This window comes from Paramisgurnus dabryanus, chromosome 5, assembly GCF_030506205.2.
Source record: "Paramisgurnus dabryanus chromosome 5, PD_genome_1.1, whole genome shotgun sequence".
NCBI classification, from domain to species: domain Eukaryota; kingdom Metazoa; phylum Chordata; class Actinopteri; order Cypriniformes; family Cobitidae; genus Paramisgurnus; species Paramisgurnus dabryanus.
The window spans coordinates 41,291,370-41,319,336 of NC_133341.1; the positions used below are offsets into that span (position 1 = coordinate 41,291,370).

At 37.8% G+C, this 27,967-nt stretch overlaps 1 protein-coding gene across 1 annotated transcript; it reads right to left on the bottom strand.

The window, feature by feature from the left end:
* Window positions 1-27,344, bottom strand: bckdk (branched chain ketoacid dehydrogenase kinase). Its single transcript, XM_065284205.2, has 11 exons — window positions 26,927-27,344; window positions 24,048-24,116; window positions 22,873-22,983; window positions 19,192-19,239; window positions 14,617-14,736; window positions 14,315-14,413; window positions 13,652-13,725; window positions 6,885-7,013; window positions 4,483-4,572; window positions 1,327-1,482; window positions 1-884 (listed from the first exon to the last, which is right to left on the bottom strand). Exons 1-11 carry the CDS (start codon window positions 27,158-27,160, stop codon window positions 740-742), a joined length of 1,275 nt encoding a protein of 424 aa, XP_065140277.1. The 5' UTR covers window positions 27,161-27,344; the 3' UTR covers window positions 1-739.
* Window positions 27,345-27,967: the final 623 nt, after the last annotated feature.

Below are 27,967 nucleotides of genomic sequence, written 5' to 3' on the forward strand. Positions count from 1 at the left end.
TCATCTCCATTGCTTGATTTATTTCAACATGAAAAGAAACCACAGACACTCTATTCAAAATCAATTATGTAGTACTTTGTGCTATTGTTATGCGTGTAACCTGAACTTTTCCAGCAGTTCAATCAGCAGGTTTTTTTAACCAAAAAGCTCACCGGGTCTCAAACAGGTTTGAAAACTTGTAACATGAAACGAATACATCCACGAGATACCACATTTGCTGATGACTAGGGCGTAAAAAAAAATTCTATTCAAATATTAACATCACTAATAAACACTGTTTGATGGATAAAAATTCCAAATGAAAAAAACAAAACTAGCTTGCTAACATACATCATACCATTTCAAGCAGTAAATATACAACAAACCCCTAAACCTGTGGTTAATGTAAATGATCACAGTGGACAAGTGAAGCAAGACTGACAACATATTTTCAATCAGTCTTTTTCTGTAAGGCAAAATATTGCTAATATTTACATATGAATATGAGGAACATGCCAGATTATGAAACCTAATATATGACCTAGCATTCTTAAGGCTGAAGGTTTTCAATTTTTTTTTAATGACAGGGACATACACAAACACGCATTTCCCAAAGTTGTGTCCAATTACAACCCTCATGCACAACACGCATCAGCTGCAAAAAAAGAAATCCAAAATTTAAGTTGTGGTATATATTGTCCGCCAGAAAATGGAGTGAAAGGTTAACCATTAAAACGATGTCAACGAACAGACACGTATGTCAAACTCTAAAGCTCTCTCCTTTTCCATCGATGTGTCGAAGGCGCAGGTAGACATCTGTTCCAATGCCCTGCATTGACTGAATGGCCAAAGAACCACCCAAGTACTCTGCATACGCTCGAGATGTGGGCAGACCAAAGCCGAACCTAGAGAATAGAAATATGACATCAAAATAATACAAAAGATAAAAACATAAAACTGTGGCAAATATGTTTTCAGTAAGCTGCCCATGTAGACAGCAAAGCAAGAGCCCTTGTCTTTTATTATTAGGAAATGAAACTCTAACCAAGGGGCGGGGGCGCGGTATTAAATACCAGATCAAACTGGCTGTAACTGGATGAGTAGACCACTTTAGCCACACAATGCTGATCTAACAAGAATGCCAGTCATCTGCTGTGTGTGCACATCTTGTAAAAAGCATGTAAATATTTACATGCACAAAGTTAAACAGCATGTGGATGCAAAAGCACAACCATGACTTCTAATAAACCCATGCATCAAATTACAATGCATGTAATGAATCAAGTTGTTGAATACATATAAGCTGGATTCAATTTGGTTATAAAACAAATATTTGTCGACTCTTACCCATGCATGGGTCCAGACTGAGGACCGCTGTTGGTCATGTTGTTAAAAAGATTGTTCATGCCGTGATCTTGTGTACTCTCTTCAGCTGTGCTGAAGTGGTAATCCATCACCTTATCCAAAATGCTGTGAGGGATACCACCACCACGGTCTGAGATCCTGAAAAAAATCACCAAATATATGAGCATGAATCGGTATAAAGGCAATGTATGACAAATTACCTAAAGAGATTACACAAAAATAATTTTATGTGATCAACATCAAAAATATCGCTCTATGCCCCTCTGTTTCGCTCTCTCTCGCTCTATGCCCCTCTGCAACGTAACTTCCCGCTCTAGCTCTACGCCGCTCTAGCTCTACGCCGCTCTAGCTCTACGCCGCTCTAGCTCTACGCCGCTCTAGCTCTACGCCGCTCTAGCTCTACGCCGCTCTAGCTCTACGCCGCTCTAGCTCTACGCCGCTCTAGCTCTACGCCGCTCTAGCTCTACGCCGCTCTAGCTCTACGCCGCTCTAGCTCTACGCCGCTCTAAACATTAACTTCCAGTAAACTCCACAAAGAATCAATATATAACAAGTAAAATAAACAACATTTAGATACGCTTTAGCTATGATTTGAACTAAGGTTATCAAAACTACACAGAGCTTATGTTACAGTGTTAAATGCGTATTATATATTATATTATTTTATATTATATTAGTATAAAAGACACATAACCCTGATAACGTGCGTCTATAGTTCTATTTATATCTATACTATCTAACATGAATTTACACATGAGAGGAGATCTTGCTTTATTTGACTGAACTTCATGCCTTTAATGAGGAAATGTTTATAGTAAAGCAAACATTGTGTATGTGCGTAAAACCATTTGGTACTGTGCAAATTTACCATTCATCCCATCCAATATGGTGTGCACAGTTGGATAATGGACTGCACTCCGCATGATAAGGTCTTTGGGTAAATAAAAGCTCAGGCACCTGATAACTAAAAGCTTCACTATCGATGCTAATGCTTATAACAAAAACCGTGCATAATGTAAATCAAACCTATTAAAAATCAGATTCAGTCTGAACAGTCAATACTTCGTTTATGGCATTTTGCAAAAACACCCAATTGAATTATGCAGCATTCGCTTTATTGTTTGACAGCAATGCCTCAAACGCTGACTTTAGCTCATGGGAAGCAAAACCTTGTGATCTCTTTCTATGATGAAAAAAAGGGATTTGCAAAGTGTTATGAAACTGTAATGTGGTCAACCACCTTTACACCTTTGGCAGACGTTTTCATCTAACATGATTTACAAGGTATGCATTTTATCAGCGTGCGTGTTCCCTGGGTTCAAACCAATTATCTTTTGCACTGCTAACCCAGCGCTCTACCAAATGACCACAAAATACTGGAACAACTTATAAGCTGCGTTTCCATTACCCTTTAATCCTCTACAGACCCTGCGTCCACTAGAACGGACATCACGTTTTGTGGTTCAAACCAATAGAAATAAGGCACACTGATTATACACTTGAAAAATCAGATCTGAAGGGGTCTTATGGGGGTTCGCACACCGGACGCGCAGCTCAACGCCGCTGAATCTAAAAACAGAATACATTATTTTCTATGAATGTACGCACACCGGCGGCGCCTGGCGGAGGCTGTCGGCATCTGTCTTCTGTGACTCAAGGGGGTCGCACACCGGACGAGAAGCGTCGCGTCTACAACAACTCGGAGGTATTGTACACTGGAAGTGCACATGTAATAGCGCAAGCTTAAGCTATGTTTACACTCGCCGCGACCGCACGGGCGCGTTGGTGCGCGCAGCAAAAATGATGTCAACGCGGTCGTGCGCGTTGGGTACGCGAGACCTCATTTCGCATGGCGGTGTGCACAGCATTTTTTGTAACTTTCCGCGCGGCTCCGCATCCGAAAATGACCGAACTCGAGGCGATTCTGTCCGAGCAGGCAAGCCTGTGACGCATCTCTTTGATCAATCCAAGCAAAACAATGTATATATTTATCGGACACTCTGTAAGTAAAGTATGGAAACTTTGCAATTTAAAACACGAATTCTTTTACATGATTCAGAATGTTTGGCTTATATTTGTATTGAATGAACCACTAGACGAGGAATAAAATACAAACCTTAAGATATCTGTACTGTTTGTTTAGTAAAAAACGTTAATGAAATGATAATGTTTAATAAAGACATATTTAAAAGTTTGTTGTTTTATTCATGTTCTCATATTTATATATCAAACTCTGATGTTAAAAGCACCAGGGTTGTTCCAGTGGACGACTTCTATCCTTTGTTTTTGACTTTATTGCTCGCGTCGCCCCCTGATGGTTCAAAAAATAGTGCAACAGCGAGCGCGTCAACTATAAACGCCTCGTCCATTTGGTGAGATGCGCGCGCGATCCGCGGAGGCTTGCGTTGCGGACCAAAGCGCGAGTATAAACAAAGCTTAAGTCAGATAGCGTCTACTTCAAAATGCAAAATATACGTTAGCAGCCAATGTTAATCGTTAATGACTTGGGACAAATATGATGTTAAGTAACATTAAACTATGTGAGTGGCGCGACAGGGATTTGACCAGCGTCCTAAGTCACAGCGGACACGTTGTGCATACATTCATAGAAAAAATTTATTCAGTTTTTAGATTCATGGCGGGGCGCATCTCGTCCGGTGTGCGACCCCTTCAGGAAGCTGCTCAAATCCCCGTCACGACACAGAGAGCCACTCACATAGTTTGACATTAAATAACATCATATTTGTCCCAAATCGTTAGCGATTAACATTGGCTGCAAACGTATATTTAAAAGTAGACGCTATCTGACTAAGATCGCGCTATTTCCTTGGCATTAATGTTTGGATAACACTATTACTTCTACTTCGGTTAAAAAAATAATGCCTAGTGCGGTGAATGTAATTTCAACATGATATTTCGACGACTGAAACTTAGTTTTTCCTCTCGTGATATCATTGGTTAATGGAAACACTGTCATTTTGCAATAGTCTTGTCGACATTTAGAAAATAACGTTAAAGTTTTGCGAAAAATCTGTAATGGAAACGCAGCTATAGTCATAATCAGAATCAAGGATTCTCCAGTGTTTAGCAATAAAGGTGGTCATGTTTAATGCCATCAATACTTGTTTACAAACTCACCTGATGACAAAGTCTGTGTCGTTGTTGGCGATGGTGACCACCACATCAGGCACATTGTACGGGGTGTCCAGGTGACTCTCCATAGTGGCCCTGTTAAGCACCCAAAAAAGGGTTGGGTATTGTTAGAAAATTTCCTAGTTACAATTCCGGTTCAGCCTTAACAATTGCTTATGGGGTGGTTTCCCAGACCGGGCTTATCCTAGTCCCAGACTAAAATGCATATTTGAGCTGCCTTCATTTAAAAATACCTCATAATGACACATCTTAACATATATCAGTGCCTTTTTTTGTCTCAAGATGCAAACCAGTACTGTTTGTTGTAAGGTGTGTTTGTTAAGCAGGGAAAAGACCATAAAATAAGACTAAATAGCACTTGTGTCACTAATTGTGTCCCTGTTTCCCGGACAGGGATTAGCTCAAGCCAGGACCAGGCCTTTAATTAAGGAATATTACTGGTTTAAACAAACATGCCTTACTAAAAACATTACTTTGGAGGCAAAACAAAAAAAAGTATTTTAAGATGTCAATGCAAGTTGTTTTCAGTTTGAAAAGCTTTTCATTTTTTTTGTCTAGGACTAGTCTAATCCCTGTCTGGGAAACCGCCCCTAAAAGCACTATTGTGCGTCTGTTGATTTTAGCAGCCGCCTGTATTCTTTTTAAATTACTCTGCACATTGTTTTGGATGTCTTGCAACTGGCTCAGAAAACCAGAGCTATAAATCATGATAAAATCTGGCAGACTAAGTTTAAGCAACAACAGGCGGGTGACCTTATTTGAACGTTGCGAAGACAGCATAACAGCCATAGAGAAACACAGGAGGTTCAGCTTTCTTGTGTCATTAAAAAGGGGTGTGACGAGACCCTTACTACATGAGATGAGACGAGAGGAGGATCACGAGAACGATTTTTACAGTTTTTAAGAAATCCTTAATGATGAAACATTTGAATGGGAAACTGAAATCACACAATTAAAATTTTTTTTAGTAATAAAAATAAACCTAAGTGAGCAATAACCTTTAAAATGACACATGTTAATGACGATGCAATAATAAAATCAAATACAGTACAATACAACACAGTACAATACATAATGCTGGTTTCTTATTTTATAACAAATACCTGCATAGGGCGCCAGCAGACTCACGTTTGTTATTTTTACTTTCATTTTAAATGGAGAAAACGCTTAATTTTGGCTTACGCGTTTCTCCACAACAAGCTGCAGATATCATTTATTTTCAGAGTAACAAACATCGAGGGCGAGTTACATATCGAGCAAAATGTTTCAGCTTGCTTTAAACAGCACCGATTATTATTAAGGTGTGTGCTAAATAAGGGGTCGTAATATCAATGTTATCAATGATTTTTATAATGCTTCCCAATAAAAAGATCCTTAAAATCATACCTTTCCCCTTGGATTACAGTATTATACAGTGGTGACCAAAATTATTAGATCATGCCTTCTACAACTCAGACCAAAGGCGTTACCATCAATGTACAAGTGCAGTTTATTTTCCAAATCCAACTTTAAGGTGCCAGTAAGGAAAATGACCTAAATATCCTTATGATGGCCAGTGGCCACCAATACAAAGTCGTCATTATGATGGCTCTATTTAGGTGATTTAGATGACAGAGGTCATGGCAATCTCCCAACAATCCCACCACAACCAGCAAAGGAAAGCCAATAATATATTTTCCTGGCCTTAAACCAAGGTTAATTATGACAACCTCACAATGGAAAATCCTTCATGCAGAAACACAGTTCACACAGCCACTGGTTCACTGTTGCATGTATGAACCCTAACACAAAACTACTAATATAATCTGACAACTATCACACCCAGATGAAATCATTATGATATCATATTAACAGAGCAAGTGCATCTTGTACGTTTCATTTAGCGCTGCAACAACTAAAAGAATATTTCATAATAGTCAATAATATTCCATTATGAAAAAAGTGTTCAACAAAATGTTATCACCGATTAGTTTGAAAGTGAAAGCTATCACTGCGTCACCCTGGGAGCAACTGGGCCTAAGGTGTCTTGCTCGATCGCGACCTGCCGGCTGCAAAATTTTAACTGCCAACCTTTGGGTTACAAGCCCGACTCTCTAAGCATTAGGTCCCAGTCACTTATGTTAAACAAAGATATTAAACTTCATTAAAAACATTTTTGCCTCCGCCATCATCCTGTCAATCATCACGCGGCCTCATGTCTTCATACAACTCCTGCTGTTCTGTGCTGTGTAGCTCGCTCAGTTGTCATGGGGCAGTGACCAAACTAATCGGTAATGACATTTTTGTTGAATAGCATTTTTATTAGCAAATAATATTGACTATTATAGACCATTTGATTAGTTGTTGCAGGCCTAGATTCATTGATCTATACATGTCTGAAATGTTACCTCATGGCATTCTTCAGCAGCTCAGGCAGGATGTAATCCAGAGGCAGTGGAATGAAAGGGAAACGGGCCGCCACATGGCCGTTGATTCGAACCCGTGGCGAGTTTCCATACTGATGCTCACAGAGCCGCCTGCAGAAAATGTGTGTACAATATGAAGACAGACATTTAAGCCAAAAGACAAGACACATGATAAAGTCGTCAAAACTATTAAACATTTATGCTAAAATGTTTTCTGTTAAGTAAATGTAAAACATTTAACATTTTTACAATTTCAAGAAAAAAGGTAAAGTCATACATTTTCTTTTAAATGTAAATAAATTCTAAAATTCTAAAAAAGTCATCGAATCTATACAGAAAACATTTTTTAAAGAAATATTACAAAGTTAAATTTTAAAAAATTCTAACAGAAAAAACCCAATAGTCATCAAAACTCGAAAATATTTATTCTAAAATGTTTCTGTAAAGTTAAAAGTTTTTTTTTACAGTTTCTTAAAGAAAAAAAAAAATAGCAAATAGCAAAACTATTCAATATTTCTAATTTTTTTCTGTAAAGAAAAAAAAATAAAAAACTCTAAAGGAAAAGGGAGAGTCATCAAAACTATAAAATATTTCTTCTAAAATGTTTTCTGTAAAGTAAAATATTTTTAGATTTTTTTTAAAAGTAACATTTTATGTAAAGTAGCTTTGCAACAATGCTAAAATTGTAAAAAGCACTGTAGACAATTTTGAATGTTTTTTTTTTATTTAATTTAGTGATCACAATGCTTTTATTATTTTTAGCTTTTTTAATGCAGCCACCTTTTAAAAAAAACCTAACCATTCTCTCAACAAACTTCATAAAGGTCGCCAAGGTTTTTAGAAGTATGAAGTAGTATGTAATAAAGTACATACACTAAAGGATAAACTGCTTTCCCTTATTATCTGATGGCCTGACTCCTAAAAATCATGTTTAAAACATATAAGGCCTTTTGACTGGTTGTGTACAGAAGTTATATAAAGAATCAGATGCATGAAGAAATCATTGCTCTGAATGAACTGAACAAGATATCTATACTTGAAGACGGCTGTTGAAACAGTGCAGTGTCTAGAGCATTTCATTATGTTTAAAGCCATTTAAAAATAACCTGACACTAATTAATGAAAGCGTCTGCTTTAAAGCCAGCCATGTTCAGGTTACAGAGACTTGACAAAAGCTGGGCTCTCTGGTTTGACAGCGAGCTTTGATTAAGCCACAGTGAAGTGAAAAAAGACAGGTCTGCAGAAACCACTTTTGTTAACCGTGGGACTCGAGTGAACAGAGAAGCCTGACCTTTACCCTTACAAAAGACTAAATACAGATCTAATTTAATATTTTACATTTAAAAGTCAACAAAAATATCAAAATTTATTCTAGATATATATGTGACTACTTTGTGCATATGTGTCCCTTAAAGGGACAGTTCACCCAAAAACCAAGGGGAACTATTTGGTCTCTCTCGTGAAACTGCAATTTATCAACTGACCACTAGAGACACAAGGGAGTCAATCCCATAGACCCCATGCCCAACTTTACAGCAGAAAACATATATGTTTATACGTTTATACGTTAACGTTTCCCATTTACTTTTAATGGGTGACATCATGCATTGCTGACATAGACTGTAAAAAAAGATGGATGATGCGACGTCGCCTCCCACCATTGTAATGAATTTGAAGCCAAAAATGTCCGACCATTTTACGTAAAAACTTTGGTTTGGAGAAAAGGCATGCGCAGAAGGAATAGTCCGTGGAGCCAGAGGCAGAGCCGCGGTATCAAACTTCCGCCCATACGCGACCAATTCAACCACACCAATCTTAACGACACTCCCCGTTTATATAGCATCAAATTACTAGCTAAAATTAAACTTAATCACAAAAATTAACACTTGAACATTCATCAGCGTGATATCAACTACCTGAAAGGACCAAAACCATCTTTCGGAAAGATTTATTGGAAGTGCAAATAATTTTTTTATTCAGAGCAAAGTCCCATTCGTTTCAATGGAGAGGGCGGGGTTATGACTTGTACTGCAGCCAGCCACCAGGGGGCGATCAAAGAGCCAGAGGCTTCACTTTTCAAGACTTATGAGGCACACCCGGTTGCCGTTGCTCATGGCATAAGTTGTACATTTTTCAACCTTTCAAGTGCCAAGGAGTGGTCCAGCCAATCAAATCTCCTTATGCAAATAACCTAGTGCGAGCGAGCCAATTACATTTATGCAAACCGGAGCATTTGTTGCGGCCACTGTGATCAAGCGTTAACGCTGTGTGAATGTGCCGTTACGGTCTCCTGCGTGTTTGTGCACTTCTCGCCCTTGATCAAGATCAGAGAAAGCGTCCCCTTTATAATGTTTCTGCTAATATGACAGTTAACAGTTTCACGCTTCAATATTTAATTGAGATGACAGCTGCCCCGTTGGTTGACCAGCAATATAAAAGCTGCGCTGCTCTGTTTTAACATGATAGAAAAAGGCAAAGTGATGCATCTTGCATTTAAAAAGCGTTTGCTGTGAATGGCCCCTAAAACTGCCTAAACCAACAGTTCAGACACAGATAATGTGCACTGATAGAGATGCACAGGTCAAGACCTTCATGTTTTTCACCAAAACAATTTGTATGCCTTCAGGACACTTAAAGGTGACATAGAATGATTGAACGGAGTATTTATCCTTGTTCTGTGATGTGACATGTAGACAAAAAAGTTTTTGTTTGGGTCTGTAATGCCTTAGAAGCTTCCTAAAAACCTCTCTCAGATAGCTCTATTAGGGTGGGGGATTTTAAACAAGTGGTTTTGCACATATTTGGCTCCCCTACTGACTTAACTTGCAATCTCATTACTGATTGGCTGACTTTGCTGCCACTCAAAAAATGTAGCCAATTATTTTAAAGTGGAGAGGCAGTTAGATGCCTGTGATGTCATAAGCATCAGTTTTTCAGATTGGGCCGTTTTCTGGCTTACATCTTTGAAAGAGGAATTTCTATGAGACTGAGATGTTTAGCATGTCTAGCACTTTTTGTATGTTCGTGAATGCGGGTAGACAACCATTATTCAACAAAGACAAGGTAAAAATGGTTTTTCATTCTTTGTCCCCTTTAAAATATATGGCATGTGTCAAGTGGAGTTATCACTTTTGGGCTTTTTGTTAGTTTGAAGCCATTCATTCCCATAGTAACCAGAAAACCCAAAACACCACTGTTTGGGTTCTGAAGAACACAATGTACTGAATGAAAACAGTGGAGAGTCAAGCAGACGCAATAATCCACAAGTGTTCAACAACTGCACATTCCTCAAGAGCCCAAGGCTTAAACTCGTGAGCACATACTGTACACAGCATGCATTGTGACTCGACTACTCTTACAAAGACTTTAAACAGTCTGTAATTGTTGGCAGAAAGCTCTAAACATGCAAGGAGTTATTGAGACGCTGTTGTAAATAACAGAAATATAAAAACAGACTGCCACCTGTTTGGATACAGCAGTGCATTAAGAGCTTTTCAGCGAATTTCTTTTATAATTGTGCCTTCCTCTTGCGTCGAAAAGTTTTGTTTGTGCAGAATGATTTGTAAAGTGCGTTTAACAACATGCAGGAAACGTGTTCAAGTGACTGCACACATCCTGTATCAGGGGACGAGTATTCAGCAATGTGCAGTCGGAAAATATCTGAAACGAACTACATTAATATCACAAGTATAATGCGATTTCACAGTAGCAAAGCTGCAAATACTGTTAAATGTGTCATTTACTGCAAATTCTTCCTTAAGACTGTTTACACATTAAACCTACGTAACTCATGAAACACATGTTACTAGTTTAAAAACGTGACCTTTAACACCTTATCTTGTTAAATTACAAACAAATTTACAATCTTGGCTTTGACCTTTATTCCTGGGCAAACATAGTATACACATAAACAGTGCTGACCTTTTGATAAAGCCAAGAACCTTTAAAGGTGCCAAAGTATGCATTGACACAATATGTTACATTGCTTTCTGATATCCACATAGAAGGCATGTAGCTTTATTAAAGGATTAGACAAGTTTCTTTAAAAAAAATCCAGATAATTTACTCACCACCATGCCATCCAAAATGTTGATGTCTTTGAAGAAATTATGTTTTTTGAGGAAAACATACCAGGATTTTTCTCGTTTTAATGGACTTAAATGGACACCAACACGTAACAGTTTTTTTCCAACAGAGTTTCAAAGGACTTCAAACGAGGCATAAGGGTCTTATCTAGCGAAGCGATTGTCATTTTTGACACGTCTATATTCGGTTCTGTGATGCGCCAGGCAGCGCGACCTTACGCAAAACGTCATCACGTCAAGAGGTCACGGATGACGTTTGCGAAACTACGCCCCAGTGTTTACAAGTATGGAGAAAGAGGACTGTCCAACGTTGTTGTATGTCGAATGATACCAATTAATGTCTTTGTGTCTGTTTATTGTTTAAATCGTCCGCCAATGTGCGTTTTATATATGTAACACGTGACCTTTCTACGTCACTACGCAATTACATGAGGTCGCGCTGGCTCGCCACACATCCGGATGAAGAAGAGAAGTTGTGGTTTAAAAGAGCATATTTTTTATTTTTCTTGTTAAAAATGACAATTGTTTCACTAGATAAGACTCTTAATGCCTCGTTTGGGATTGTTTAGAGTCCTTTGAAACTCTGTTGAAAAAAACTGTTAAGTGTTGAGTTAAGTGTTACGTGTTGGTGTCCATTAAAATGAGAAAAAACCTGCAATGTTTTCCTCAAAAAACATAATTTCTTCACGACTAAACAAAGAAAGACATCAACATTTTGTATGACATGGTGGTGAGTAAATTATCTTGACTAATCCTTTAAGTGCAAAAAATATCCAGAGATGGTTTTACATGTCAATTTACAACCCTAGGATTTGTCTCCAAAATAAAATGGTCTATTATTTTATAAAGAAGCGTCATGAATAATAATGTTGAGCTCTGCTCTGATTGGTTGTTTCTCAGTGCAACTCCTTCAGTAGCTCTGTGTGTATAAACAGATCTTATGTTTGAGTTTGTATCAGATGATGATAGGGAATTTGAGGAATAATCAATTATTTGAAGATTGGAAATGAATGTTTTTCAGTGGTAAGTCAAAGTGTTTTGTTCTGTATGGACCTGCAAAACGTAACTGTAATGCCAATAGTAAAACTTTAGCCTAAACACTGGCATATATCAGTAACTAGCATATAATGCTAACTCAGCAGTTACAATTTTGTTTTTAGCATTGTAACAACATTGTAATTAATTTAATGTGCAATTTAATGTTTGGGTGTACATCTCGACTGTAAGGTCACACAGTTGGTGTTATGTTGAGATTGGCCTGTTCCCAACGGTCTTTTGCATGCACAAGGTTTACATAAGAAGGAGGAAACAATCGTGTTTGATGCCCATGATATCTCATTACCATGTACAGAACTCTCATTATTCATCTATGCCTAGTTAAATACAGTTTTTCATTCTATCAGTCCCTCCAGAAAAACGCGATTACTTGATTGCATGATTCAATGCATTATGAGCCAAAGTCCGGGGGGCCGCATTTTTTTAAATATGCCACACTTTCACCCCGTAAATTGCAGATTTCTGCTCACAAAATATGTAGGGCTGGCATGATTTCATGATCCCCGCATTTTCGTAGCTATGTTGCATTTACTTCACACATGCGCAGCCATGTCCCCTGTTGTCATGGGAATGTAAGGAAGTGACGTAGTTACGCGACATGAACATCAATCAAAAGCTGCAAACAGTTTTTGCAAGTTCATGCAATTTTGGCAAGTTAACGCAATTTCATCGCAAAAACTTGCGGGGTCTCCCGCAGAATTTTTTTTAGTTAAGGTGGTAGGGTTGGGTGGGTGATCGTGCCGGGGGCGTGACAATCAAAGAGTACGCGTCATGATGAAAACATTTTTTTTACAACACTCAAATAAAACTTATTTTTGACGAACTATGACAGAAAATGAACACATACTAGATTATAAATTATTTAAATGTTTTTATCCTCTAACGAGAATAGCTGCGTGATGAAGTGAAACTAAAGGGTTAATAAACACAAACTAAAGCAGATGTTGTAGAACGTCTGGTGAACGATGATAGATGGCGCAAAAATTGTAAAAACTGAATATTTCCCACTATTAATTACATTATCTTATACCAAGGGTCTGTTGAATGCTGTATTCTGATTGGCTGAGAAATGTTCCGTGGGTATGCATTAATTTCCGATAACCGCACACCTAACTTGTCAAATGTCTTAAAAATAGGCACCAGAGCAATGTTTTTGGTAACCGTGGTATAAGAGGAATAATTGACTCCGGTCCTATGAATTATTTGAGAAATAATGCACACCCGCAGTGTAATGGCACTCCGCTTCGCGACATGCCGCATTGCAACTTGGGTGTGCATTATTTTCTTATAATTCAACGGCCCGTCGAAATTATTCCTTACTTAAAGGAGTGTAATTACTGTAGCATGTAAATAACGCACATAAGGTGAGCAAACCGCTCAACAATTATATCTCATCAACAGGCACGTGAAACCTAGCTATCAGGTTGCTCAAACAACAAAATCTCCAGCTAACTTCCTTTAAATTTGCAACTATAGACTAATACAATAATATATATATATAGTTAAGGCGGAAACCCTGACTTGCATAAATTTCCCCTTTAAAATTAGCACATATGCAAAAAGGCAGGATACAATGTGGACAGATGCCAACAAGATGGACATACTCACCTAGCAAAATCCACCCATTTCTCGATGATCTTTTTAGGTGAAAGGCGTCGACATATGATGCCTACGAAGTCCGGCTAAAATGGTGGATAGAAAAATTACTCAAGTCACATACAAGCACACTAATCATACATAACCCTCTTAAAACAACCCATAGTCCAAATAATGTCATTTCTACTCATTCAATCCCATGATGCACCACAATAATGAGTCTACAATCGATGTACACTGACAGCAAGCTGTTATCCCCATTATATCCTTAAAAACAGATAAAAAGTTCTTACTATACCAAAACATTTTGGGGGTCTGTAGAGGCGTGCTTTATTACGGCGTATCTCTTCACCCTTTGTCAGCAGGTGGGGTGACTTTTTATCTTTTTGTATTTTTATTGCATGTGGGTCAGGGGGGATTATTGATGGCCCACTTGGCTGCTTGTACAAGATGCTTCTGTCATTGGGCTTAGGTCAAGGATTGAAGAATGCATTGCTCTTGTTTCAGTTAGGTTTATGTGCACATGGGTATTTTAAAGGTGCACTGCACAGTTTAGACTCTTTTAAGCAAATTATTATTTTTATATAAAAAAAATCTAATACTAAATATTGAAAACCTTCGTAAGACATAATAAGTACAAAACTGGGGCGTTAATGCACTATGCAAGCGACTTACATTATCCTCATGCAGGGCAATGTGGTGTGTGGCCAGCATGCGGATGCCAAGACGAGACGTCAACGTTGTGTCCAAGAAGTTACGAACCAAATTCTCCACCTAAACAAACGAAACAAAAAACAACCCAGTAAGGTCCCAATTTGTGATTCTGGAGAGCAGTAGGTAATGAGTTCGATCCCAGGGAACACGCATACTGATCGACTGAATTCATTGTAAATTGCTTTAGATTAAAGTCTGGCAGATGCATAAATTCAACTACATTTCATAAATTGGACATAACACTAAAGTTTCTGATATCTTACCACAATGTGTTTACGACATTCCCTGAATCCCTCAGCGAGCATTGTGACGACATCTTTATGATCATCGAGAAGCTGTTTTACAAGTTTGCTATAGCGAGCTTCAGTCTCCAGGTCTTTAATCTGATAAGAAAAACATTGGTGAAATGTTAGCAAAACAATATTAATGTTAAGACTTGTTGCATATGTGGGAACTCCATTTAGGCATATGTTTCTGTCAGGTGTACATCATCGCAATAAAATCTGACAGATATGACAATTATAACCCAATATATAAAATCTGATAATTATTACCCAACCCTGCAATAATTTTTAAGTCAGTGGATTTATTTATTTATTTATTATTACTATTAGCTGTGTAATAACAAAAAAAATAGAAGTTAAATTGCGAACAATTTGGCAATTCGATTGTGTTGTATATAGTTACGATTTGATTTCGATTCAGACCAATATGATAATGTGCTGTCACTTTGAGACCTACATGTAATGAGAGGATCCAATATACTTGCACATGTGTTTTCTTTCTGAATTGTTCACATTTACACAACTACGTATACAAAGATAACTAATTTTGTGTAAATGTTCTTTCAAAATGCAAGAAAACGTTAACCAAGATTTGCACGCTGTCTGAAGCCTTGAGATGCAGCTTGCCGGGCGCACACTTCAGATTTCCCAAACAGCGTGTGAGCAGGGCATTAAGGTCTATTTTGCGTCATCTTTGCTTGATATAAATTTGCAAGGCCTAAATTTACACTGCAAAAAGTTGCATTAACTTAAAAAATAACTTTGGTAAAAATGTCAAACTTTACGTGAAAAATTTAAGTTAATAAAGCTTGCATTTCTTAGGGGTTAACAATTTAAAGGAGCGGTGAATCAAATACTCAATTTTAACTTGATACTTTGTTATATAAGAGGTCATCATAGGTAAATGAACATCCTGCAAGTTTCAGAACTGAAAACGTCCGTGCTACTGAAATATAACAGTTTTTGGCACCAAGCCAGTTTTATAACCAAGTGTGGAATTCGGAGAAATATGAAGTCAAAGTAGAGTTGAAGCACCTCCCCATAGCCAAATACAACGACCACTTTTGTAGCCCCACCCACAGCTTCGCGTGACACACGTGTGTCTCAACAATCATTAAACATGTCTTTAAAGATTGCCAAATGTAACCAAAATGACTTTTAAATACATTTTTTCTGATAGACTTTTATTTTGAAGCGGTGATCTGTTATGATAGAGAAACCATGGTAACGAAGTCTTGGGTTGTGGAAGAACCGCGTGGGAACAACACAGAAGCTGAATACTTTAATTCGGCGCCTCTGACAATAACATCAGGAATGCGTGGATAAAGGTTGTTTTTGAAGAGTTCCAGCTCGCGTGGGGAGTGTTTGATTACCTTGTGTACTGTGCGGATTCACTTGTAAAGAAGCAAGTCGATGCTGGATTTGCAGAGAGACTGTGAATAAAAGCACCACTAATATTGGATCTAACAAAATGACACAGCAAGTAAGACATTTTACTTTATTTAAGTTACTGTGTTTCACTATTGCTTTGTTAGAAGAGATCGCTTGATATGTCCTGTTGTAACATCCGTGTCTAAACATGTTTGTTTGACTGTTTTAATTTACTAAAAACATTAAACGATTAATAAAGGTGCAACACTTAACAATACGATTGTAATTTAACGGTAGAAATATGCAAAGGTAGTGATAAGGAAGGACTTCTCAGCCGCAATTTAGATTATGATGCCCGCTTACTGTATTGTATACGGTAATTTAGGCAAGTTGCGTTTGAACGGTCAAACACTCAACAAAGCTTTTTTATCATATAACTGTGGTATGTAACGTTACGTGTATCTAAGAGCAACCTCACAAGCACAATAGAAATATACAAAGTTATTGATAAGAGCTTATCAGCCGCAGTTTAGATTCTGATGCGCGCTTACTGTGTTGTATACGGTAATTTAGTCACGTCGAGTTTAAAGTTTTGTTTCTTCTTTACTATACGTATTGTCATTTATGTGTATCGTCTTTAGCACCCAGAATCTTGTGTGGCTCAAACATATATGTGTTCGGCTGCTATTTTCACACATGAATGTTTTTATAACATTTCCCCACATGTAATGACGAGGTAGGGCTGGGCGATATGACTCAAAAAATTATCGAGAAAATGTTTTCCATATCAGTCGATATCGATAATTATCATGATAAATAACAAATCTTTACTCCTGTCAAATTTAAAGGCAGATTTTTGCTCCTGAATGAAAATTGTAAAAACCAGACAGTTAATAATGGTTTTAAACTACTTTTTATTCAGAACATGACAAATACAAAAACTAAAATCTTGTTTTAATGCATCTGTAAATCTATTTGTTATGAAATCAACACATTTCTGACACAAAAGCAGCAGACTACTGTCCCTTTAAGACCCAAGACAGACTGCTTTAAGTTTCAATATACTGAGTAACAGCTGTTTATGTTCACTTAAACAAGAAAGAAAACTTAGTTCAGTGATCACGCGTGTGTTATACATATACGAGCTATACACGCTGATAAATGGATGTCAAGGGTGTCACTTTGCTGTGGGAGCGCACATACCCAAACACTATATTCACTGCAGTGGTGGATCTGCTGCTTTTCCTCAGTTTCCTGAATTTGTGAATGTCCTGTAAATATACTTTTAAAGCTGGGCGGACGTGTGCGTGCGCAAGGCGGACGCTGAATGAAAGTAAAGTATACTGCACGCACCTGTGTCTGCTGTGTTTGACGAACCCTGTTTGCGCGTCCAACATTACACACAAGAAAATGTTTCCGCGCATTTGGATTCCGTGATTCCGTCCGCGTTATCCGCATCGCGAAAATCATAGGTCTCTACTAATAAATAAATAACTTGCCTCATCTTCCACTCCTTCAAGTCTGACTGTCACTGTGATTGTAAACCAAGAGCGCGTGCCGCATCCGGAAGTGCTCGCGCAACATTACGCACAGTGCTTAAACATTATCGATCACTTATCGAACTGTCCTTATCGTTTTATCGAAAAAGTTTATATCGGTAAAATTATCGTTATCGAATTATCGCCCAGCCCTATGACGAGGTATGAAGCCGTCCAATCATAGCAGTGGGTGTTTACGTCCAGGTCTTCAATGCGGCCCGCCCCTTCAAACGAAGCTTTTCTCCAGAGAGCCACTAATCCATGTTACAAAATAGCCAATTACTTATTGTTTTTGAATGTAAAAACCACACGAACATCATAAGTAGACAACAGTATAAAACAATAAAATCGACAAATTCACCGCCCCTTTAAGTCATTTTTTTGCCCTTGAATTTTTCACTTAAAGTGAGAACATTTAAGTTGATAAAACGTACATTTTTTAAGTGTTACCACTAGAAGTAGTGTTGGGCGATATGTCCTGTTTTGAGATCGTCCTATCGTCAGTCTGTGAGATCGCAGATACATGATAATATCTGGGGGCGGGGCAGTAGTTCACTCATTTATTTATTTGTTCATTTTTCACTTATTTATGACAAGTCACTTGATTGGTGGACAAAAAAGAAGCAAGGGCAACACTGTCGCAACCTGCTTAAAACTGATGCCATTAATCCATCCGCGTCATTAAGTCCAGGGGCTATAAAATTTCCATGCGCGCCAGGGAGCAGGAACAACAAACTCATTGGTTTTAACCCTCGGCAAGCCTAACAAACTCTCTAGTGCAAGGAAATGTCAGTGCCGCGCGTGTTATAAGTTGAGGTGCTAGGAGTAGTCCATGCCGCACGCATTTCAGGTCCGAGCAAGAGTCCAAGACGTGTGCATTAAGTCCATGTGCGTGCGAGAAAGAATCTGCGTGCATTACAAGGAAAAGCACGCAATGCGGATGTTAATGTGAATAAAAAATACTATCGCCAACTATCATCGCCAACTATCATCATGAAAGCCCGCTATTAGCGATATGTGTGTCGATTGTCGATACATGATAATATTGTCTATCGGCACAACCCTGAAAGTCATTTTAATGTATATCCAACTTTTACAGTGTATAAACTTTCATGATGATGTAGCATTTGCCCATACAAGCAAGTCAACTGTCCCAAGTAAGGAAATGAGTCAACCAGTAGAAATTTTGGACTATTGTCTCTATCAAGGGTTACGTGCCCACATCACATTGCTATGGCGTGTTCACAAAAAAGGTAATGTTTGTACACCTTTTTAAACACCGCAGTTTCAAAACAAGTGATTTTAAGTCATTGCTCACACTGTTTCTGTGTGAAGAGCAAATAAAGTAAATCAGAATAAAGTATTTCAGAGATTGGTTTAAGTCAAATGATAAACTCCACAGGCCTGTGACCCACTTATAAGACGCTAAAAGTAATCACACACTTGCCTCAGATTTCAAGTTAGCAGATATTGTGAAATACTGGAAGTGCATACATGATCAAAACAGAACTCACATAGGTTTATATACTCATGAGAAGTGTTACTGCCACACAAAGCTATCATTTGAAATAATTTATGTTTATGTAGAAGTAGTTTGGATCTGTAATGAATAAGTAATGCATTGATTAATATGGTCTATACTCACGGCTGGGAAGTCACTCAGCTTATGGTAGGCCCTGATATAAAGCTCGTGCTGCGGAAAGAGAAAGACAAAGACTGAGTTCAACTAAAGGGTGACAGAACTGTTCTTGTGCATTTCCAGGAATCAATGTTCCCAGAAGTCGCATGCCTCATCCTTTTCCCTGAACCCCAAATTGGCCCCTAACCACCCCACCAATAACACATGTCTTACATTCCATGTGAATTCTAGGAACAAATAGCAAAAAGATAAAGGGGAGATGGGAATACCAGGATCACCTGCAAAAATTTATTGGTTATACATTTCCGATCTGGAAAATAGGAAGCATGATAACAGGATCACTTAAGTTCATACAGTACTGTGCGATGACACAGCAGGTACAGTAAGCTTTTGGAAAGAACTTCCAAAGTTGATCTCCCTCAAAGAACAACAACATGAGAAAGATGTGGGTAAAAGTTCAGAGAGGAAAAGAAATCCCATGAGGAAGTAAACAAGCAGAGAAAGAAATAGGAGAGACTTTACAATGTTTACCAAGACGCTCTTTGCTTTATATGTTGACTTGCTTTCATTATGTTGGGGATCTTATGGCGAAATCTATTTTGAAATCAGAAAATGAAACTGAAAGAAAAACAACTTATGGCATTAGCACATAAATCAGCGGTGAAATGTTTACACACACAGACCCGAGTGAATTCAAGTCCTCACGATCTTAGGAACTTAATTTTATAACTTTTTTATGAAGGGGGGGGTTAAGCTATATCATGCATTCTGACTTAACAGTTTAAGCACTGGACTCCTCATGCTAAACACAGACAAAGTGTCAAAAAAGCTGTTTTAAGATCATGCTTGCTATTTTCCAGATCGGCATTTTTAAATCTGATAAAACGAAAGATTTTTCAGAGAAATTAAGGATGTAATACTCTATGGGGCGGTTTCCCGGACTGGGATTAAACTAGCCCTAGACCAGGGGTAGGCAAGTTCGGTCCTAGAGAGCCGCAGTCCAGCATATTTAAGCCTAAGCACTGATAATCTAACCTGATTTCTAATTCCTAAAGACATTGATTAGCTTGTTCAGGTGTGTAGCCCTAGACTAAGGCACACGTTTACACGGAAACGATCTGGAAAAAAAACGCAACAGTTGCGCTGCGTTATCACTTTTTAATTCCGCATTTATATGAGCATTTTGAGGGGAAAATCTGTGTGCATATGGTGACACAAAAGTGTGTGTTATTCGATGTAGTATGCATTTCAGGTGGGTAGATGGCAATGTGAAGCACTGACACACAACTGTGTGGTCTCTGACAGGTCTCGTCCAAAGCCGTCAGTTTTGCCTTCGGCGCATCAACAATTTGATAGAGGTAATTAATGCGGTAATTAATGCGCACGTTTGTTAAAACAAGTTATATTTCCTAATTAAAGTAAGGCCTAGTCCTGTCTTAAAGGGATAGTTCGGCCAAAAACGATATTAAACCCATGATTTACTCACCCCCAAGCTGTCCGAGTTGCATATATCCATCGTTTTTCAGACAAACACATTTTCAGATATTTTAGAAAATATTTTAGATCTTTCTGTTGATTAAATGTAATGTTACGGGGTCCAGCCATAGTCCACGACCTTAAAGTCCAAAAAACGTGCGTCCATCCTTCACAAATTAAATCCAAACGGCTCCAGGATGATAAACAAAGGTCTTCTGAGGGTAATTCGTGCAGTGTTGTTGTAGAAATATCCATATTTAAAACTTTATTAACAAAAATAACTACCTTCCGGTAGCGCCGCCATCTTAGTCACGTCCGCATTCAGGATGAGTGCTTACGCAGCGTATGGAGGTTTCTCTGCTGCTGCTCTGTGCCCCCGCCCTCCGAATTTGTCATACGTCACTAAGAAAAGTGCGTACACTACGCTAATACTCTCTCCTGAATACAGAGGAGTCTAAGATGGCGGCGCTACCGGAAAGTAGTCAATTACGTTAATAAAATTTTAAATATGGATATTTCTACAACAACACCGCACGGATTACCCTCAGAAGACCTTTGTTTATCATCCTGGAGCCGTTTGGATTTAATTTGTGAAGGATGGACGCACTTTTTTGGACTTGAAGGTCGTGGACTATGGCTGGACCTCGTAACATTACATTTATTCAACTGAGAGATCTAAAATATTTTCTAAAATATCCGAAAATGTGTTTGTCTGAAAAACGATGGACATATGCAACTCGGACAGCTTGGGGGTGAGCAAATCATGGGTTTAATATCGTTTTTGGCCGAACTATCCCTTTAAGATAATCCCTGTCTGGGAAACCACCCCTACAGGTATTTTAGATTAACATGAGATAAGCAGAATTACTGTGTGTTGTGACCTTAAAGGTTTATGTTAAAATGCTTTTAGTATACAAAACTAAATGGTAATTATATAATAGTTTCTTTACAAAACGTAATGAAATAACATTTTGAATTGAATGTGCATATGTGGGAACTACATTAATGCAGTTTTGAAAATCATTAATATCTGAAATATATTTGTTTAGACTTTTTCAATGTGTTACTTAAAGTGATAGTTTACCCAAAAATGGTTGTTGATCATGGTTTACTCAAACTTATATTTTTTTAAACCTGTATGAGTTTCTTTATTCTGCTAAACAAAAAAAAATGATGTTTGATAAATGAAAGTAACCACTAGGGATGCTCCAATGCAGAATTAAAAAAATAAAAAATAAGACAAACTGATGCATTCGTTTTCAGTAGGAAAAGGCACATTGTCCCAAATCAATACCAGGAAACTATTTCTGGATATAAGCAGTGTGTCATTCAGCAGGACACTTTAACACAGCAGCACACCCACTGTTCCCAGCGTTTATAAGCGGAGTCCTGCATGGGTCACGCCCCAAATCCACAGAAACACCTGACCCATTATCCCACAGCAGCATTAATTTAATTCCGTACCTGACCCAACCCGTTTGACAGAAAGATCACGACCCAAAAGCACACCTACAAATAGCCTTGTAATTAGAAACTTTTCATGGTCTTCAAACAGAACGTGAACATAAAGCACCGTATTGTTTAAAAACAGCTGCCTATCAGCGTTTACAGAATCAAGTTAAAACGGTCTTGTGTTTTAGACACACATCGTTTCCTGACCCACATCTGCACCGCATATTAAAGTCACCATGAAATGGAAGTAGCGATTGAATTGTCCATTGAGATCTGATTGGATCATTTGAAGTTGGGTCAAGTTGCTATTTGCTTATCGCTGAGATCTTTTCCTGAATGCCGCCCACCTGCCATACTATACGATTGGAAGTAAAGAGTTTGCGTTTTTGACTTAAGATTATGAAAAACAAAATAGAGCAATATTTCAAAACAAATGACAATTTTTCATTTCAATTTCATTACAACTTTAATATTATTCCTGTTACATCAAATATTAGCGGTTCACCCCTCGGGGTACCCACCCACCTGCAGGACTCTGTTAAAAAGTACCTGGGGTTCTGATGACACTAGCATTAAATATTCTGTTCAGTAACAATTGGATCTCTATTGGAACACTGAATCAACCTTGACTCACATAATATCCTCTTCAAGAACATCAGGGTGAAACTGAACTAACAGACCAGCTTGTAGGGGAGCGTTACACAACCCTTTACAAAAACGTATGATAACAGAGAGATTCGTGAGAGAAGCAGAACTCACCACTTGGAGGATGGTTGGGTTACAGCCGATGATAAAGGGCAGACTGCGAAACCCTTTAATGCGATGGGCGATACGGACAGGCAGCTCTTTGTGTAGGTACTTGGCACTGCTCTGCATTAAAAAAAGCATTTATATGCAATATTAACTGTTATAAGACAATTAACAATTCGTAATACACAAGAAGATGAAAATTTGCTAGCACTAATAGAAATGTACCAAAAAAGGTACTAAAGCGATCATTGGGGCAGTACCTTTCAAAAAAATAAAAGGTTTTTACCTAAAGAGTGGATATTTTACTACTTCTTTGTACCTATATTAATACCAAATGTATATATCTGTACCGAAATGGTATAACTTAGGACCTTTTTAAAGGTACAGCCCCAGTGGCAGCTGTTGTACCTTTTTACGTTTGGACATATTCTTTAAAGTATCTCAAATCTATCATATAGATGCAAGTTATACTATGGTAACTAATGGTAATGCAAAATATACCCCAAGTGCTAAATAATATACCATTACCATGCTTTTACCATAGTATTTTTTAAATAAAATTACCAACACAGATCAGTGCAATGTTGTGGCGCTTTTCCATTGCACAGTACCCCACGGTTTGGTGTGGGTCAGCTTACATTTGTGAGCTTTTCCACTGGGTGCAGTACATAGTACCAGATACTTTTTTCGTACCACCTCGGTTGGGGTTCCACGTGACCCGAGTTGATACCAAAACGTGATGCGAAAACACTGTAGATCACTGATTGGTCTGAGAGGATCGTCACTACGAGCGTCGTCACTATAATGTAAAAGATTAGCTTTACCTTCATGCTAGCTTTTTTTATCTATTTGTGGTGGTCAATTTTAATTTTGTGGCAGATTGAGAAGTAAATGAATGTACAACGACGCTCTCACTTGTATGATGTCACAGCAGTAGGCAGCGTAAATATAACGACACGCCTATAATCCCTCCCACTCTGAAGTGTTACTAAACTCAATGGAAAAGCTAACAAAGCCAAAGTGCTGACCTGACCCAAACCAAACCGTAGGGTACTATGCAATGGAAAAGCGGCATTGGATACAAAGCAGCACAGGCATAAAAATGCATAACTTAAAAGTCTAGCACCACTGTGGGGCTGGGACTCGGGATAGATTTGGAATAGTTGACAGAAGTGTGTGATTACCAGGATATGTTGACCATCGGGAGACTTCCCTGCATAAAGCATAGTGCCTGGCGTCAGTCTGACAGAAGGCTGTGAAGAGATCATAACAGTTACCAACACTGACAGCACAATACGCTCATAAAAGTGAATTTAGTTTCTTTAATTTCTGCTCTGTGGCGATGAGATGTCAAACAACGACAGCACACAATTATGAAAATGTGCATATTATAATAAAGCTAGTAGGAGAGAAGTCACTGCGAGACATTTAAAATAGGACAGGTTACTTAATGAGACTGTGCACATGGTTCCTCTGACACCAGCATGAGCACTCACCTAAATTATGTTTAAGGAAATATACAATGTTATTATATAACTTTGAGTTCAAGCAATAGGACGTTGGAAATGAAATGGTTGAGGCTGTCATGAAGTCTGGTGTCCTTGGTTTGACCTGACTGTGTGTAGACCTCGTGGTAGTTTAACTGCTGACACCCAATACTTGGGGTTTGCCTCGGCATAATGCAAGAGCAAAGCAACCGAGACTAATTATGCATAAAGTACACTGTAAAGTAAAAACAATACGGTCTTTAAACAGGGATAACACAAATCATACGTATCAGAAAGTACCACACTTCCAAGGTTTTCTAACTTATGTTCCTACAAAAATAGTTTTGACCTCCAAAGCAATAGATCAAGTTCAAGTTAACACACATTCATGTGCATTATCAATATCGAAAATTGTCTAGACACCATCACTTCTGCAAGTGGATACATACCTATATTTATCCATAGGCAAATCGCATGACATCATATTTTTGTGTCATTTTGGGAAATTACGTACTATAAAAATTACATGACACATTTATGAAATATATACACTTTATTACACTTTAAACCCTATATAGTTTAACTACATTTCAATATTTTTATAATAAATACTCATTTTGTTTTGATTTCTTAAAAATGTAAAACTTTTAAAAATGGTGTTTAAATTATAAAAATTCTAAATAAGATACTTTGGCATTATTTTATGTTCAAAACCTTTCGTATAAACAATTTTACAAATATCAGTAGTTGTTGGGATGGTAGGATAACTTAACTTATTGTCCTACAATTTGGATGTTCGCCAATGTCAAGGTAGTATAACTGCAATTATGGGCCTTTTATTAATAAGATAACAAGTAAACAGTGAACATGATATCACATCATCCAGTGAATCCAAGGTGGTTTTTATGGCAGAATTAAAGTTTTCTCTTAAAAACTGAAAAAATTGCTTTTTTAATGTAATGCTGGTACACTATATCAGGTGGTACAGCCAATATAAAGCTAGAGAACATGCCATTTTATCAAACACATTTGAATTGTGTTTAAAAAGAAGATTTGATACTACAGGCAAAAGCTTACACCAGCATTCAAGTAGAAGTCTGTTAAATGTAAATTCATTCGTACAACCAGAAAGTCAAAGGGTGCAACTGCTATGAATGCCCCTAAGAAATATAAAAAAACATTAAGTTTAAAAATTTAATGAGCTGATAATTTGGATACTATTTTTTTGCAGTTTTAAATGTGCCAAAAAATGCATTAAAATAATGTTACATTTTCCTTTGATGTTTAAATAGATGCAACTTTATTAAATGCAAAAATGATCCAGAAACGCTTTTACATGTCCATTTACAACTCTAGAATTTGTCCTTTAAATGCAATGGTCTATTTTTGCCCTATTTGGAAGGGTCATGAATAATTATGTAGAGCTCTGCTCTGATTGGCTCTGCTCTGCGGCTCATGTCAGTAGCTCACATTAGTAAACAGACCTTTGTTTGAGCCTTTATCTGACAAAAACAACTAATTGTTTGGATATCATTAATGGGCGTTTCTGCGTGATAAGTTTGTGTTTATTTTTCAGTATGGACCTGCAAAACGAAACTGTACGTCAATAGTAGAACTTCAGCCTAAACGCTAGCATATAGCATTAATTAGCATATAGCGCTAACTCAGCAGTCACAACTTTGTTTTTAGCATTTTAACAACTTTGTAATGAATTGAATGTGTAAATTAATGTTGGAGCGTAGATCTTGAATGTGATGTCATGTTGAGATTGGCTTGTTTTCCAGTGATCTTTTGCATGCACAAGGTTTAAAAAAAAAAAGAGGAAACAATCGCGTTTGAGGCTCATGATATGTCATTACCATGTACAGAGCTCTTATTATTCATCTATGCCTATACAGCTTTTATTCTATGGCACCTTTAATAAATGCAAACTAAGGTTGTCTAAAATTGTTATTATAAACTTGTAGTTTTCAAATGTTAGTTTTATGGTAAAGTTGTTTCACACTTTTAAATATTTTCAGGATTGTTGTAATTTTAAATGTAACTATCAAATATCAAACAATCAGCATGACACAGGAAGGGCATCAAAACCTGGCAAATAACGTTAGACAATGACTGGTTGTACCACCTGACATTAAAAAAAAAACGGGGATATCAAAATATTATAAAAAAAAATTCAAAAAGTACTGAAATGTTGTTCAATAAACAAAACTTTTGAAGCACATTGTTCCTGACTCAAAAATATGGATTCCAAGTTATTAAAAATAGGTTTTTATTAGCTAGTCTCGTCATTGATCTTCAAAATTGATCAAAAGTCGGACTATAATCATCGGTGGATCTCTGTTTGATAGTGGATGTAACTGTGGATACATAGTGGATGTAACTGACTTGCGGTCAGTGTGTTAGCAATAATCGGTCAACCAGCAGTCAAGCAACACATTTTTCAAGTAATTCGGGTAACAGTTAAGTTATCTCATCATCGTGTCATCCATGTCACGGAGACAATAACACTGAATGACTAGTTAAACAGTTGCAGATTTGTGTCTTTTAGTTACAGGAAAACAATGGGCACTGACCTTCTCGGCTGATGCATCGATGGCAGACTGATTGTAAAACGAGGTAACTGTTTTGGACCTCTCCCGAGCCAGTTCAGAATGGCTTGAAACAGACGACGTCGATCGAAACCTTTTGTTAACGTTATATTTCTCTACGGTTTTGGTTGATGGGGACAGAAAGAATCTGGTCATGATGATCCGGCAGCCGCCGTTGCCCAGCAGCTCCATGGCCTGGCCTGTCACGCGTCCGTTCATTTTGTCACTCCACTAACGTAAAGACACTAAAAAACAAAAATAAAAATCCCTGTCTCTGGTTTAACTCGTATACCCGTCTACCTCGCCATCCAAAACCGAAATTTTGTTCGTGCACAATGGCACGTCTCTAGCACCATCACATCGCTAGATGTGAAATAATGAGGAGGCGAGAAAACGCCAGTCTTGTTTATCAGAAAACCAGTTTGATCAGCCAATCAGCGACCTGAGGGGGCGGTGTTTAACGGCCACAACTGCCACTGATATCCAATAGGTTTTCGTCTTCATGCGGCGCTGCGCAGACCGATCGGCGTATGACATCAAAGTACCGCGAGAGTGATCCGAAAGCTGTGTGATGTCATAAGCCGTTCGTTTTTTTTTTTAAAGTCTGTGGTAGGCGCAGCCACAAATCTATGGGCGCAGCACTGCTCATCAGGAACAGAACAGATCGTACTTTTCTTACATTTTTGTTTGTCCCAGCAATGAGAATACAATGTTATTGCAAACATTATACTACCCACATGAGAAAGGATTCACTATGGTAAACTGCATTAAAACTCCTAGATACTATAGTGTTTTTGAACCTTACCATAGTAAATATATTAAAGTATATACAGTTCAATTCACTATAATATTCCAACATACTAGTATATATTAACAAAGTTTAGTATTTACTATAACATACTAAAGTTTAATAACTTACTATAGAAAATATTGAAGTATACTACAGCCTACTAATTGGGTAAAGTAATTGTAAGTTGGAACCAGGCCCGGCTCCAGATATTAGATGAATGGTGGGCCACGTGATAT